Raw genomic sequence first — 17,298 nt, 5'->3', positions numbered from 1 at the left:
ACCCAGTCAGACGGTTAGATACTAGAGGAGAGGCCCAGACTGTTAGATACTAGAGGAGAGACCCAGTCAGACTGTTAGATACTAGAGGAGAGACCCAGTCAGACTGTTAGATACTAGAGGAGAGACCCAGTCAGACTGTTAGAGACTAGAGGAGAGACCCAGTCAGACTGTTAGAGACCAGAGGAGAGACCCAGTCAGGCTGTTAGAGACTAGAGGAGAGACCCAGTCAGACTGTTAGATACTAGAGGAGAGACCCAGTCAGATTGTAGAGGAGAGACCCAGTCAGACTGTTAGATACTAGAGGAGAGACCCAGTCAGGCTGTTAGATACTAGAGGAGAGACCCAGTCACACTGTAGAGGAGAGACCCAGTCAGACTGTTAGATACTAGAGGGTAGACCCAGTCAGACTGTTAGATACTAGAGGAGAGACCCAGTCAGACTGTTAGATACTAGAGGAGAGACCCAGTCAGGCTGTTAGAGACTAGAGGAGAGAACCAATCAGACTGTTAGATACTAGAGGAGAGACCCAGTCAGACTGTTAGATACTAGAGAGACCCAGTCAGGCTGTTAGATACTAGAGGAGAGACCCAGTCAGGCTGTTAGATACTAGAGGAGAGACCCAGTCAGACTGTTAGATACTAGAGGAGAGACCCAGTCAGGCTGTTAGAGACTAGAGGAGAGACCCAGTCAGACTGTTAGATACTAGAGGAGAGACCCAGTCAGGCTGTTAGATACTAGAGGAGAGACCCAGTCAGACTGTAGAGGCGAGACCCAGTCAGACTGTTAGATACTAGAGGGTAGACCCAGTCAGACTGTTAGATACTAGAGGAGAGACCCAGTCAGACTGTTAGAGACTAGAGGAGAGACCCAGTCAGACTGTTAGATACTAGAGGGTAGACCCAGTCAGACTGTTAGATACTAGAGGAGAGACCCAGTCAGACTGTTAGAGACTAGAGGAGAGACCCAGTCAGGCTGTTAGAGACTAGAGGAGAGACCCAGTCAGACTGTTAGATACTAGAGGAGAGACCTAGTCAGACTGTTAGATACTAGAGGAGAGACCCAGTCAGATACTAGAGGAGAGACCCAGTCAGGCTGTTAGATACTAGAGGAGAGACCCAGTCAGACTGTTAGATACTAGAGGAGAGACCCAGTCAGACTGTTAGAGACTAGAGGAGAGACCCAGTCAGGCTGTTAGAGACTAGAGGAGAGATCCAGTCAGACTTTTAGATACTAGAGGGTAGACCCAGTCAGACTGTTAGATACTAGAGGAGAGACCCAGTCAGACTGTTAGATACTAGAGGAGAGACCCAGTCAGGCTGTTAGAGACTAGAGGAGAGAACCAATCAGACTGTTAGATACTAGAGGAGAGACCCAGTCAGACTGTTAGAGACTAGAGCAAAGACCCAGTCAGACTGTTAGATACTAGAGGAGAGACCCAGTCAGGCTGTTAGAGACTAGAGGAGAGACCCAGTTAGATACTAGAGGAAAGACCCAGTTAGATACTAGAGGAGAGACCCAGTTAGACTGTTAGATACTAGAGGAGAGACCCAGTCAGACTGTTAGAGACTAGAGGAGAGACCCAGTCAGGCTGTTAGATACTAGAGGAGAGACCCAGTCAGGCTGTTAGATACTAGAGGAGAGACCCAGTCAGACTGTTAGATACTAGAGGAGAGACCCAGTCAGACTGTTAGATACTAGAGGAGGGACCCAGTCAGACTGTTAGAGACTAGAGGAGAGACCCAGTCAGACTGTTAGAGACTAGAGGAGAGACCCAGTCAGGCTGTTAGAGACTAGAGGAGAAACCCAGTCAGGCTGTTAGAGACTAGAAGAGAGACCCAGTCAGGCTGTTAGAGACTAGAGGAGAGACCCAGTCAGACTGTTAGAGACTAGAGGAGAGACCTAGTCAGACTGTTAGATACTAGAGGAGAGACCCAGTCAGATACTAGAGGAGAGACCCAGTCAGGCTGTTAGATACTAGATGAGAGACCCAGTCAGACTGTTAGATACTAGAGGAGAGACCCAGTCAGACTGTTAGAGACTAGAGGAGAGACCCAGTCAGGCTGTTAGAGACTAGAGGAGAGACCCAGTCAGACGGTTAGATACTAGAGGAGAGGCCCAGACTGTTAGATACTAGAGGAGAGACCCAGTCAGACTGTTAGATACTAGAGGAGAGACCCAGTCAGACTGTTAGATACTAGAGGAGAGACCCAGTCAGACTGTTAGAGACTAGAGGAGAGACCCAGTCAGACTGTTAGAGACAAGAGCAGAGACCCAGTCAGGCTGTTAGAGACTAGAGGAGAGACCCAGTCAGACTGTTAGATACTAGAGGAGAGACCCAGTCAGATTGTAGTGGAGAGACCCAGTCAGACTGTTAGATACTAGAGGAGAGACCCAGTCAGGCTGTTAGATACTAGAGGAGAGACCCAGTCACACTGTAGAGGAGAGACCCAGTCAGACTGTTAGATACTAGAGGGTAGACCCAGTCAGACTGTTAGATACTAGAGGAGAGACCCAGTCAGACTGTTAGATACTAGAGGAGAGACCCAGTCAGGCTGTTAGAGACTAGAGGAGAGAACCAATCAGACTGTTAGATACTAGAGGAGAGACCCAGTCAGACTGTTAGATACTAGAGAGACCCAGTCAGGCTGTTAGATACTAGAGGAGAGACCCAGTCAGACTGTTAGATACTAGAGAGACCCAGTCAGGCTGTTAGATACTAGAGGAGAGACCCAGTCAGGCTGTTAGATACTAGAGGAGAGACCCAGTCAGACTGTTAGATACTAGAGGAGAGACCCAGTCAGGCTGTTAGAGACTAGAGGAGAGACCCAGTCAGACTGTTAGATACTAGAGGAGAGACCCAGTCAGGCTGTTAGATACTAGAGGAGAGACCCAGTCAGACTGTAGAGGCGAGACCCAGTCAGACTGTTAGATACTAGAGGGTAGACCCAGTCAGACTGTTAGATACTAGAGGAGAGACCCAGTCAGACTGTTAGAGACTAGAGGAGAGACCCAGTCAGACTGTTAGATACTAGAGGGTAGACCCAGTCAGACTGTTAGATACTAGAGGAGAGACCCAGTCAGACTGTTAGATACTAGAGGAGAGACCCAGTCAGACTGTTAGATACTAGAGGAGAGACCCAGTTAGGCTGTTAGAGACTAGAGGAGAGACCCAGTCAGACTGTTAGATACTAGAGGAGAGACCCAGTCAGGCTGTTAGATACTAGAGGAGAGACCCAGTCAGACTGTAGAGGAGAGACCCAGTCAGACTGTTAGATACTAGAGGGTAGACCCAGTCAGACTGTTAGATACTAGAGGAGAGACCCAGTCAGACTGTTAGACTAGAGGAGCGACCCAGTCAGACTGTTAGATACTAGAGGGTAGACCCAGTCAGACTGTTAGATACTAGAGGAGAGACCCAGTCAGACTGTTAGATACTAGAGGAGAGACCCAGTCAGACTGTTAGATACTAGAGGAGAGACCCAGTTAGGCTGTTAGAGACTAGAGGAGAGACCCAGTCAGACTGTTAGATACTAGAGGAGAGACCCAGTCAGACTGTTAGATACTAGAGGAGAGACCCAGTCAGGCTCATCCATCCACAACTTTCAGAGTTTTACTGTAACAAGCTGGCCAGTTCTGTTACATAGTGTGAGTGGGGGGATTTTACTATAGACAGACATTAGTATCCACTTTAAATGCCCACTCTGTGATATTTACAGCTCTCACTCTAGCCTGTACTGTGTTCTGGAGGCTCTCATATTACCTCATGTCCTGTGGAGCCGATAGGTTTGATGTTTGGATGTATGGAGGTGCAGGTCGGTGGTGGTACAGCGGTTAACGATCCTTCTCCTGTGCTTGTGTTTCCCAGGGTGACCGTGGTCCTGCAGGTCCGTTGGGTCCTCCTGGGGAGATGGGGTCCAGGGTAAGTACAGAACTAAGTACACAATGTCTATATGCAGAACTTAGAGAGAGTGTCTGGAAGCATTACACTGGTGGCATGTTGGCAGCTCAGTCCCTGCCTCCCAGGGGTTTGGAGGCATATCAACAGCACTTTTTGTTATCTTAGTTTCTGTATTTTCTGTGTTTGATCAACTGTAACTCTGAACCTCAAGGCATTATCTAAACATGATGTAACTACTGTATGGCTCTGTCCCATATCTTAATATAAATGCTATTTCCTCTTTAGCGTTTGGGATACCTATCTTAGAGTTCGGTACACTATCCTCCTATGTTCTCTTCCCCTGTCTGTCTGTGAATGTTCTTCTGTAGTCTTGACCTGTGTCCCTCTCTCTCTGTGTCTGTCTGTGAATGTTCTTCTGTAGTCTTGACCTGTGTCCCTCTCTCTGTGTATGTCTGTGAATGTTCTTCTGTAGTCTTGGCCTGTGTCCCTCTCTCTCTGTGTCTGTCTGTGAATGTTCTTCTGTAGTCTTGACCTGTGTCCCTCTCTCTCTGTGTCTGTCTGTGAATGTTCTTCTGTAATCTTGGCCTGTGTCCCTCTCTCTCTGTCTGTCTGTGAATGTTCTTCTGTAGTCTTGACCTGTGTCCCTCTCTCTGTGTCTGTGTGTGAATGTTCTTCTGTAGTCTTGGCCTGTGTCCCTCTCTCTCTGTGTCTGTCTGTGAATGTTATTCTGTAGTCTTGACCTGTGTCCCTCTCTCTCTGTGTCTGTCTGTGAATGTTCTTCTGTAGTCTTGGCCTGTGACCCTCTCTCTCTGTGTCTGTCTGTGAATGTTCTTCTGTAGTCTTGACCTGTGTCCCTCTCTCTCTGTGTCTGTCTGTGAATGTTCTTCTGTAGTCTTGACCTGTGTCCCTCTCTCTCTGTGTCTGTCTGTGAATGTTCTTCTGTAGTCTTGACCTGTGTCCCTCTCTCTCTGTGTCTGTCTGTGAAAGTTCTTCTGTAGCCTTGACCTGTGTACCTCTCTCTCTCTGTCTGTGAATGCTCTTTTATAGCCTTGACCTGTGTCTCTCCCCCTCGCTCTCTCTCCCTGTGGTTAAGCCCTGCCTGTGTCTGTGAGCATTCTAGTGTAGCAGAGCTTTGTGAGCACTGCAGTGTTCTGTGGAGTGTCTGGAGACTGGAGAGAGAGACTGGTTGATGTTCCTTGCTGGCTTAGGGCCTGTGGACAGACAGCTCCAGATTTGTGTCTTTGGTCACCAGCCCTGAGCTTCTGGCTGGCTGGCTGGCTGGCTGGCTCCCTGGTTGATCGTCTGGCTGCTGACTGGCTGCTTGTCTCCTTGGCTGGCTGGATGGCTGGCTGGCTGGCTGCCTGTCTCCTTGGCTGCCTCGCTGGCTGGCTGTCTAACTGGTTTACTTGCTGGCTGTCTGGCTGACAGGTTGGCTGGCTGGCTGGCTGGTTGGCTGACTGGATGGTTGGCTGGCTGGCTGCAACCAGTCAGTGGGATGAGTGATGGTGGCCCTGGCCAAACCTTCCTGTCCTGTAACAGCCACACTGCAGACAAGCAAAACCACAAAGCCAAGGGCTTCAGGAATAATTCAGTGTTGATGTCAGGGTCCTTGTAAAATGTAGTTTTATTTTGGAATGATTGCATAACAGGGATGGAGTTTCAGTTGAATGATTTTATTTTAGTTAACCGTTAGCATAGATTGGCTGTACAGAGGGAGAGTTGCATACACACACTGCTCCCTGTACTAACCAGAAACCTTGGCTGTGTTCCTCTCTCTTGTTCTCTGGCATTAGTTCGAGCTCAGTACGCTGAAGGAGAGACTCTTCTCAATCAACCAATCAATCAATCAACAGTCACATTAATGGTTACATGCCCAGACAAGGAAATTGCCCAAGTCTCCTACAATTAACAGCTTACTTTACTTTGCAAAATGTACTTTACTTTCCTCACTAATTGTTTGTCCTTTCTTCTGGTTTCTGTTTTGGTCCAAGGGGTATCCAGGCTTACCAGGCGGACCCGGCGATGTAGGTCTGCAAGGCCCATTTGTAAGTCTTCAGCAATGAAACTTTGTTGTGAAATATGTCTGACGTTCTATCCTACTCATATAATGTTAGGATAGCATTTTCTCTCTACCTCCCTCTCTCTCTGTCCCTCTCTCTCTCTCTCTCTCTCTCTCGCTCTCTTAATTCGATTCAAAGGGCTTTATTGGCATGGGAAACATATCTTTACATTGCCAAAGCAAGTGAAATAGATCATAAACAAAAGTGAAATAAACAATAAAAAATGTAGAGTAAACCTTTTCAAAGGAATACAGACATTTCAAATGTCATATTATGGCTATGTACAACAATCCCCCACCGGGACCCAGCACCTCTCCTCCGGACCGTACCCCTCCCAGTCAACGAGGTACTGCAGGCCCCTCACCCAGTGTCTTGAGTCCAGAATAGCTCGTATCGTGTAGGCCGGGGACCCCTCGATGTCCAGAGGGGGCGGAGGGACCTCCGGAACCTCACCTTCCTGCATGGGACCAGCTACCACCGGCCCGAGGAGAGACACATGAAACGAGGGGTTAATGCGATAATACGAAGGAAGTAATAATCGATAACAAACCTTGTTTATTCTCCTCAGGACTTTAAATGTCCCTACACACTGCGGACCCAGCTTCCGGCAGGGCAAGCGGAGGGGCAGGTTTCGGGTCGAGAGCCAGACCCTGTACCCCGGTGCAAACACGGGGGCCTCACTGCGGTGACGGTCAGTGCTCTTCTTCTGCCGTCCACTCGCCTGACGTAATGACTCCTGGACGGCCCTCCAGATCTCCTTAGAGCGCTGCACCCACTCCTCCACCGCATGAGCCTCAGTCTGGCTCTGATGCCATGGTGCCAGGACCGCCTGGTACCCCATCACGCACTGAAACGGTGACATGTTGGTAGAGGAGTGGCTTAGTGAATTCTGGGCCATTTCAGCCCAGGGGATGTATCTCGCCCACTCCCCTGGCCGATCCTGGCAATACGACCGCAGAAACCTACCCACTTCCTGGTTCACTCTCTCCACTTGCCCATTACTCTCCGGGTGATACCCTGAGGTCAGGCTGACCGAGACCCCCAAACGTTCCATAAATGCCCTCCACACTCGGGAGGTAAACTGGGGACCGATCAGAAACAATATCCTCGGGCACCCCGTAGTGCCGGAAGACATGGGTGAACAGAGCCTCCGCAGTCTGCAGGGCCGTAGGGAGACCGGGCAACGGGATAAGACGGCAGGAATTAGAGAACCGATCCACAACGACCAGGATCGTCGCACATCCCTCACCAAGGTGGGCCACCAGTACTTCCCCCTAAGACCTCGCACTGTCCTTGAAATACCCGGGTGACCCGACGAGGGTAGACTATGAGCCCATCGAATCAATTGATCACGAACAGCGAGCGGCACGTACCTACGACCCTCCGGACACTGTGGAGGCGCAGGTTCCTCCCTTAGCGCCCACTCGATGTCCGCGTCCACCTCCCATACTACTGGTGCCACCGGCTTAGCTGCCAGAATGATGGGAGTAGGATCGATGGACCGGTCCTCAGTGTCATAGAGGCGGGACAGCGCGTCGGCCTTAGTGTTGAGGGAACCTGGTCGATACGAGATAGTAAAACGAAATCTGGTGAAATACATGGCCCACCTTGCCTGACGAGGATTCAGTCTCCTAGCTGATCGGATATACCTCAGGTTACGGTGGTCAGTCCAGATGAGGAAAGGGTGCTTAGCCCCCTCAAGCCAGTGTCTCCACACATTCAGGGCCTTAACCATAGCCAACAACTCTCTGTCCCCCATATCATAATTCCACTCCGCTGGCCCGAGCTTCTTCGAAAAAAAAGCACAGGTGCGGAGCTTCGGTGGCGTACCCGAGCGCTGTGAGAGCACCGCTCCAACCCCAGCCTCGGATGCGTCCACCTCTACTATGAACGCCAAAAAAGGGTCCGGATGCACCAACACCGGCGCCTCGGTGAACAGCGCCTTCAACCTACGGAAAGCTCTGCTGACCACTGCAAACGCACCGGCCCCCCTTCAGCAGTGAGGTAATAAGAGCTGCTACCTGACCAAAACCCCGGATAAACCTCCAGGAGTAATTGGCAAACCCTAAGAACCGCTGCACCTCCTTTACCGTGGTCGGAGTCGACCAATTACGCACAGCCTTGACGCGGTCACCCTCCATTACCACACCCGAGCTGGAAATGCGATAACCCAGGAAGGAAACGGCTCGTTTGGAAAACTCACATTTCTCCACCTTCACGTACAGGTCATGCTCCAGCAGTTGCCCAAGAACCTTGCGCACCAGAGACACATGCGCGGTGCGTGTAGCGGAGTAGATCAAAATATCGTCAATATACACCACCACACCCTGTCCATGCAGGTCTCTGAGAATCTCGTCAACGAAGGATTGAAAGATAGCTGGAGCATTCTTTAACCCGTACGGCATGACGAGGTACTCATAATGGCCAGATGTGGTACTAAACGCGGTTTTCCACTCATCTTCCTCCCAAATACGCACCAGATTATACGCGCTCCTGAGATCCAGTTTCGTGAAGAACTGCGCTCCGTGAAATGATTCCACTGCCGTAGCGATGAGAGGTAGTGGGTAACTAAAACCCACCGTGATGGAATTGAGACCTCGATAATCAATACACGGATGCAAACCACCATCCTTTTTCTTCACAAAAAATAAACTTGAGGAGACGGGTGACATGGAGGGCCGAATGTACCCCTGTCCCAGAGCTTCCGTGACATATGTCTCCATAGCCAACGTCTCCTCCTGGGATAAAGGATACACATGACTCCTGGGGAGTGCAGCGTTTACCTGGAGGTTTATCACGCAATCCCCCTGTCGATGGGGTGGTAATTGGGTCGCTTTCTTTTTACTGAAAGCGATAGCCAAATCGGCATATTCAGTGGGAATGCGCACGGTGGAAACCTGGTCTGGACTCTCCACTGTTGTCGCACCGATGGAAACTCCTACACACCTGCCTGAACACTCATCAGACCACCCCTGGAGAGTTCCCTGTTTCCACGAAATCGTCGGATTGTGAATAGCCAGCCAGGGAATCCCCAGCACCACCGGAAACGCAGGTGAATCGATAAGGAAGAGACTAATCCGCTCCTTATGATTCCCCTGCGTAATCATCTCCAGAGGAATTGTGGCCTCCCTGACCAGCCCTGACCCTAACGGTCGACTATCTAAAGAGTGCACGGGGAAAGGGGGTTCTACCTTAACTAACGGAATCCTCAACCTCTGAGCGAGTCCGCGATCTATAAAGTTCCCAGCTGCGCCTGAATCGACTAGCGCCTTATGCTGGAGAGAGGGAACAAATTTAAGGAAACAAATTAATAAAAACATGTGACCAACAGGAAACTCTGGGAGAGTGTGGTGCTGACTCACCTGGGGTAACCGAGGAGTGTTCTGCCTGCCCTCTCGACTCCCAGATGAACTCCTCCAGCACCGACCTGAAGTGTGCCCTCTCCGGCCACAACTGGTACAGGAGGAGCCTCCTCCGCCGATGTCCCTAGATGCGGCCCCTCCTAGCTCCATCGGGATAGGAGCAGGAGGGTCAGGAGGTGGAACTAACAGTACCCTTTCAGAACGTCCGCGAGCAGCTAGCAGATGGTCTAACCGGATCGACAGGTCTATCAGTTCATCCAGGCTGAGCGTAGTGTCCCGACAAGCCAGCTCCCTGCGGACGACCTCTCTCTCAGGCTACACCTGTAATGGTCTATCAGGGCCCTGTCGTTCCACCCTGTACCAGCGGCCAAGGTCCGGAAATCCAGCGCGAAGTCCTGCGCGCTCCTCGTCCCCTGCCGGAGATGGAACAACCTCTCACCTGCCGCTCGGCCCTCCGGAGGGTGATCGAACACGGCCGGGAAACGGCAGGTGAACTCCGGGTAGTCGCCCCTCGCTGAGTCGGGCCCGTTCCAGACAGCATTGGCCCACTCTAGGGCTCTACCCATCAGGCAAGAGACGAGGACACTCACGCTCTTCTCGTCCGAGGGAGCCGGCCGAACGGTGGCCAGGTAGAGATCTAGTTGTAGCAGAAATCCCTGGCACCCCGCCGCCACTCCATCTTACTCCCTCGGAGGCGTAATGCGCAGAGCGCTGGCACCGGATCCCGCTGGAGGAGATGGTAGAGTTGCTGGTGGGAGGGTAGGTGGGGTAGTAGGAAAACCACTCCTCTCCCAACGGTCCATCCTCTCCATCAGTTGATCCATCGCTGATCCGATGCGATGGAGGATGGACGTGTGATGAGGGACTCTCTCCTCCATCGTGGGGAGAGGGGTGGTCGCTGCTCCTGCTGACTCCATAAGGTTGGTGCGGGCTTCTGTAACGCTCAATGAGTGAATGGGTGTGGAGTCAGGCGCAGAGAGCAAAGGATGCGGGAAAAAACATGCTTTAATGTCCAAAATCAAAAGAACAAAATAGTATTTACCCAACACAGGAGTAACTATAAAAACAATATAGTACCCTTAGGTAAAATACCAGGACAGCGAGAAAACCCAACAAAACACTAACACCTCTCACAAATACAGAAGAACAAGCCCGCACAAACAGAAGTGGGCTAAACGAACTTAAATAACACCACCCTAACAACCAAACAATGAACAGGTGAAACCAATTAGACAAAACCAAACGAACACGGAACAAAGGATTTGTGGCAGCTAGTAGACCGGTGACGACGACCACCGTGCGCCACCCAAACAAGAAGGGGAGCCACCTTCGGTAATGTTCGTGACAGAGTCTGAAGATTTGTTGTAAATGATCTTGTACTATTATAAATATTTACCATTTAACTGGGAAACTTGATATAATTTTGCCTGTTTCTCACATTAAAGTCTGGCCTTCCATAATCACAGTACTTCAATAGACAGCTTCTTTACTCTGACTCATTTTGACTGTCTGTAGGTGACCGGATAGGGTTGAGACATTTTATATACAGTAGATAGACAATGCTCATTTAGCCTCATTTAGTCAGTGTAAACACTCTCACTTAATAGCATCCATTGTAGCTTCTACTGTACATCTACACTACAGCTGGGTGATCACATCAGAAAACATCTGATCAACAGGTGGAATGTAGATGATTGTCTGCTCTATTTCAAACAGAAACAGTGTGACTTACTGTGTAATTGATTGGGTTGCATCTCTCCTGTTCCACATCTAGCATTTGTGAACTGTGACACTGCAACTGAATTGAACGGTCATGAACTCTCTCGAACACATCAATAACAATCCCCCCTCCCTCTCTCTCTCTCTCTCTCCCCTCCCTCCCCTCTCTCTCTCCCTCCCTCCCCTCTCTCTCTCTCTCTCTCCCTCTCTCTCTCTCTCCCTCCCTCCCCTCTCTCTCTCTCTCCCTCCCTCCCCTCTCTCTCTCTCTCCCTCCCTCCCACTCTCTCTCTCTCTCTCCCTCCCCTCTCTCTCTCTCTCCCTCCCACTCTCCCTCTCGCTCTCCCTCCCACTCTCCTTCTCGCTCTCCCTCCCAGGGTCCTCAGGGGCAGAGGGGTATACCAGGGGTCCCGGGGCCAAAGGGCAGAAGGGTAGGATAACTATTTTTACCTCCCTCCTCCACTCTCTTTCCCTCCTCTGTTCTGTTCTACATCTCTCATCAGTAACAATGTGAGCTATAATAGACAACAGGAACCTTGATTTAATCATGCAAACCTAACCCTGTTTTCATCATGTAACCTAACCCTGATTTAATCATGCACCTAATCCTGATTTAATCATGTACCTAACCCTGGTTTAATCATGCACCTAACCCTGATTTAATCATGCAAACCGAACCCTGTTTTCATCATGTAACCTAACCCTGATTTAATCATGCACCTAATCCTGATTTAATCATGTACCTAACCCTGGTTTAATCATGCACCTAACCCTGATTTAATCATGCAAACCTAACCCTGTTTTCATCATGTAACCTAACCCTGATTTAATCATGCACCTAATCCTGATTTAATCATGTACCTAACCCTGGTTTAATCATGCACCTAACCCTGATTTAATCATGCAAACCTAACCCTGTTTTCATCATGTAACCTAACCCTGATTTAATCATGCAATTAATCCTGATTTAATCATGCACCTAATCCTGATTTAATCATGCAACCTAACCCTGATTTTCCTTCCTCAAACACCAGTCTAACATTTCATATGTATTCATCCTTGCACATTTAATCTCCAGGTTAGGGTGATTAACAGAGTGTGTTGCATTATTAGATGCTGCTGATTGTTTTACGAGCACCACAAAGAATTGAATCAGAGATTATCGAGCTCAGGCCTAATGTTGAGCTCATGAGACACCTGGTGGCCGAGAGGAGTATGACACTGACACAATAATAAATCATTTTGCCTATGCTTTTCCTTATGGGTAGTCCCGGGAATTGAACCCACTATCTTAGCGTTGCAAACGCCATGCTCTAGCAACTGAGCTACAGAGGACTACAGTACACTGATACAGTACCTTACATAGCAATAATGGGCTTAGAGAAGTAATGTATTTAACATGATCTAAGCTTTAAACACTATTGGAATCTTATAGTCTGTTGTGTGAGACTGCATGAGAGACCCAGTCTATCAGCAGTAGTGTGCACCAGAGAGCTGTGTGGTGACTGCATAAGAGACCCCATCTATCAGCAGTAGTAACCACCAGAGAGCTGCGTGGTGACTGCATGAGAGATCCTCTCTATCAGCAGTAGTATCCACAAGAGAGCTGTGTGGTGACTGCATGAGAGATCCCATCTATCAGCAGTAGTATCCACAAGAGAGCTGTGTGGTGACTGCATGAAAGATCCCATCTATCAGCAGTAGTATCCACAAGAAAGCTGTGTGGTGACTGCATGAGAGATCCCATCTATCAGCAGTAGTATCCACCAGAGAGCTGTGTGGTGACTGGGCACTCTACGTCTCTCCTTAGCATTTCTCCTTTACTTTTCTCTGTCCGTTGACAAAGACACACATCTGGGTGGAACTCTGCAACTGACTGGCCATGGCACCGCCTGGACTGGCTCCTGGCACCACCCACCTGGCTGGCACTGGTGTGCCAACCCACATTGGCACCACAGACGGGCAGAGGCGCTTACTCTACCACCTAGTCACCGACGCAGAGTGCCCACCCACATCACATCCTCTGCACAGTAGTCTGAACCATCTATCACTTTGTGAAAGGATTCACAGTAAATGTAGGAATCCACAATGGAGATAAATAAATCCCTACCCACAGAGTAGTACAGACCACAGGAGGTGGAATGGTATCAAATACATCAAACACGTGGTTTCCAGGTGTTTGATGCCATTGCATTTGCTCTGTTCTGGCCATTATTATGAATTCCGGAACTTCAAGTCACTGCCCACGTAACGGTTACATTATATGATTGATGTTGTTTATTTAAGTGTCATACACCTAACGGTGTCCAGCCCACATGGGCTTACAAGACACTTCTAGCCACACTACACAAACAGTACAGCTACCATCTAGCCACACTACACAAACAGTACATTACACAAACAGTACAGCTACCATCTAGCCACACTACACAAACAGTACATTACACAAACAGTACAGCTACCATCTAGCCACACTAAACAAACAGTACATTACACAAACAGTACAGCTACCATCTAGCCACACTACACAAACAGTACAGCTACCATCTAGCCACACTACACAAACAGTACATTACACAAACAGTACAGCTACCATCTAGCTACACTACACAAACAGTAGATTACACAAACAGTACAGCTACCATCTAGCCACACTACACAAACAGTACAGCTACCATCTAGCCACACTACACAAACAGTACAGCTACCATCTAGCCACACTAAACAAACAGTACATTACACAAACAATACAGCTACCATCTAGCCACACTACACAAACAGTACATTACACAAACAGTACAGCTACCATCTAGCCACACTACACAAACAGTACGTACAGCTACCATCTAGCCACACTACACAAACAGTACATTACACAAACAGTACAGCTATCATCTAGCCACACTACACAAACAGTACAGCTACCATCTAGCCACACTACACAAACAGTACATTACACAAACAGTACACTACACAAACAATACAGCTACCACCTAGCCAAACTACACAAACAGTACATTACACAAACAGTACACTACACAAACAGTACAGCTACCATCTAGCCACACTACACAAACAGTACAGCTACCATCTAGCCACACTACACAAACAGTACATTACACAAACAGTGCAGCTACCATCTAGCCACACTACACAAACAGTACATTACACAAACAGTACACTACACAAACAGTACAGCTACCATCTAGCCACACTACACAAACAGTACATTACACAAACAGTACAGCTACCATCTAGCCACACTACACAAACAGTACAGCTACCATCTAGCCACACTAAACAAACAGTACAGCTACCATCTAGCCATACTACACAAACAGTACAGCTACCATCTAGCCACACTACACAAACAGTACATTACACAAACAGTACACTACACAAACAATACAGCTACCATCTAGCCACACTACACAAACAGTACAGCTACCATCTAGCCACACTACACAAACAGTACATTACACAAACAGTACACTACACAAACAGTACAGCTACCATCTAGCCACACTACACAAACAGTATAGCTACCATCTAGCCACACTAAACAAACAGTACAGCTACCATCAAGCCACACTACACAAACAGTACATTACACAAACAGTACACTACACAAACAATACAGCTACCATCTAGCCACACTACACAAACAGTACATTACACAAACAGTACACTACACAAACAGTACAGCTACCATCTAGCCACACTACACAAACAGTACAGCTACCATCTAGCCACACTACACAAACAGTACATTACACAAACAGTACAGCTACCATCTAGCCACACTACACAAATAGTACATTACACAAACAGTACACTACACAAACAGTACAGCTACCATCTAGCCACACTACACAAACAGTACATTACACAAACAGTACAGCTACCATCTAGCCACACTACACAAACAGTACAGCTACCATCTAGCCACACTAAACAAACAGTACAGATACCATCAAGCCACACTAAACAAACAGTACAGCTACCATCTAGCCACACTACACAAACAGTACATTACACAAACAGTACAGCTACCATCTAGCCACACTACACAAACAGTACAGCTACCATCTAGCCACACTACACAAACAGTACAGCTACCATCTAGCCACACTACACAAACAGTACATTACACAAACAGTACAGCTACCATCTAGCCACACTACACAAACAGTACATTACACAAACAGTAGAGCTACCATCTAGCCACACTACACAAACAGTACATTACACAAACAGTACAGCTACCATCTAGCCACACTAAACAAACAGTACAGCTACCATCTAGCCACACTACACAAACAGTACATTACACAAGCAGTACAGCTACCATCTAGCCACACTAAACAAACAGTACAGCTACCATCTAGCCATACTACACAAACAGTACATTACACAAACAGTGCAGCTACCATCTAGCCACACTACACAAACAGTACATTACACAAACAGTACAGCTACCATCTAGCCACACTACACAAACACTACATTACACAAACAATACAGCTACCATCTAGCCACACTACACAAACAGTACAGCTACCATCTAGCCACACTAAACAAACAGTACAGCTACCATCTAGCCATACTACACAAACAGTACAGCTACCATCTAGCCACACTACACAAACAGTACATTACACAAACAGTACACTACACAAACAATACAGCTACCATCTAGCCACACTACACAAACAGTACAGCTACCATCTAGCCACACTACACAAACAGTACATTACACAAACAGTACACTACACAAACAGTACAGCTACCATCTAGCCACACTACACAAACAGTATAGCTACCATCTAGCCACACTAAACAAACAGTACAGCTACCATCAAGCCACACTACACAAACAGTACATTACACAAACAGTACACTACACAAACAATACAGCTACCATCTAGCCACACTACACAAACAGTACATTACACAAACAGTACACTACACAAACAGTACAGCTACCATCTAGCCACACTACACAAACAGTACAGCTACCATCTAGCCACACTACACAAACAGTACATTACACAAACAGTACAGCTACCATCTAGCCACACTACACAAATAGTACATTACACAAACAGTACACTACACAAACAGTACAGCTACCATCTAGCCACACTACACAAACAGTACATTACACAAACAGTACAGCTACCATCTAGCCACACTACACAAACAGTACAGCTACCATCTAGCCACACTAAACAAACAGTACAGATACCATCAAGCCACACTAAACAAACAGTACAGCTACCATCTAGCCACACTACACAAACAGTACATTACACAAACAGTACAGCTACCATCTAGCCACACTAAACAAACAGTACAGCTACCATCTAGCCACACTACACAAACAGTACAGCTACCATCTAGCCACACTACACAAACAGTACATTACACAAACAGTACAGCTACCATCTAGCCACACTACACAAACAGTACATTACACAAACAGTAGAGCTACCATCTAGCCACACTACACAAACAGTACATTACACAAACAGTACAGCTACCATCTAGCCACACTAAACAAACAGTACAGCTACCATCTAGCCACACTACACAAACAGTACATTACACAAGCAGTACAGCTACCATCTAGCCACACTAAACAAACAGTACAGCTACCATCTAGCCATACTACACAAACAGTACATTACACAAACAGTGCAGCTACCATCTAGCCACACTACACAAACAGTACGTTACACAAACAGAACAGCTACCATCTAGCCATACTACACAAACAGTACAGCTACCATCTAGCCACACTACACAAACAGTACAGCTACCATCTAGCCACACTACACAAACAGTACAGCTAACATCTAGCCACACTACACAAACAGTACACTACACAAACAGTACAGCTACCATCTAGCCACTCTACACAAACAGTACATTACACAAACAGTACATTACACAAACAGTACAGCTACCATCTAGCCACACTACACAAACAGTATAGCTACCATCTAGCCACACTACACAAACAGTACAGCTGCCATCTAGCCACACTACACAAACAGTACATTACACAAACAGTACAGCTACCATCTAGCCATGCTACACAAACAGTACAGCTACCATCTAGCCACACTACACAAACAGTACAGCTACCATCTAGCCACACTACACAAACAGTACATCTGCCATCTAGCCACACTACACAAACAGTACATTACACAAACAGTACAGCTACCATCTAGCCACACTACACAAACAGTACATT

The 17,298-nt window shown here is 47.7% G+C and overlaps 1 protein-coding gene across 1 annotated transcript in view; it reads left to right on the top strand.

The window, feature by feature from the left end:
- Positions 1 to 11,467, top strand: part of LOC139398809 (collagen alpha-1(XXIV) chain-like) — a gene marked incomplete at both ends in the record, with an annotated part of 43,430 nt that extends 31,963 nt beyond the window's left edge. Inside the window, 3 exons of the mRNA XM_071144588.1 lie at positions 3,866 to 3,919; positions 5,890 to 5,943; positions 11,414 to 11,467. Coding sequence (XP_071000689.1) covers positions 3,866 to 3,919; positions 5,890 to 5,943; positions 11,414 to 11,467 — 162 coding nt within the window. The remainder of the gene's footprint in view (positions 1 to 3,865; positions 3,920 to 5,889; positions 5,944 to 11,413) is intronic.
- Between the last annotated feature and the right edge of the window lie 5,831 nt (positions 11,468 to 17,298).

This window comes from Oncorhynchus clarkii, unplaced genomic scaffold, assembly GCF_045791955.1.
Source record: "Oncorhynchus clarkii lewisi isolate Uvic-CL-2024 unplaced genomic scaffold, UVic_Ocla_1.0 unplaced_contig_12974_pilon_pilon, whole genome shotgun sequence".
Lineage (NCBI taxonomy): Eukaryota > Metazoa > Chordata > Actinopteri > Salmoniformes > Salmonidae > Oncorhynchus > Oncorhynchus clarkii.
The sequence above is the reverse complement of the archived record's forward strand: the minus strand, read 5'-3'. Positions and strand labels throughout refer to the sequence as shown.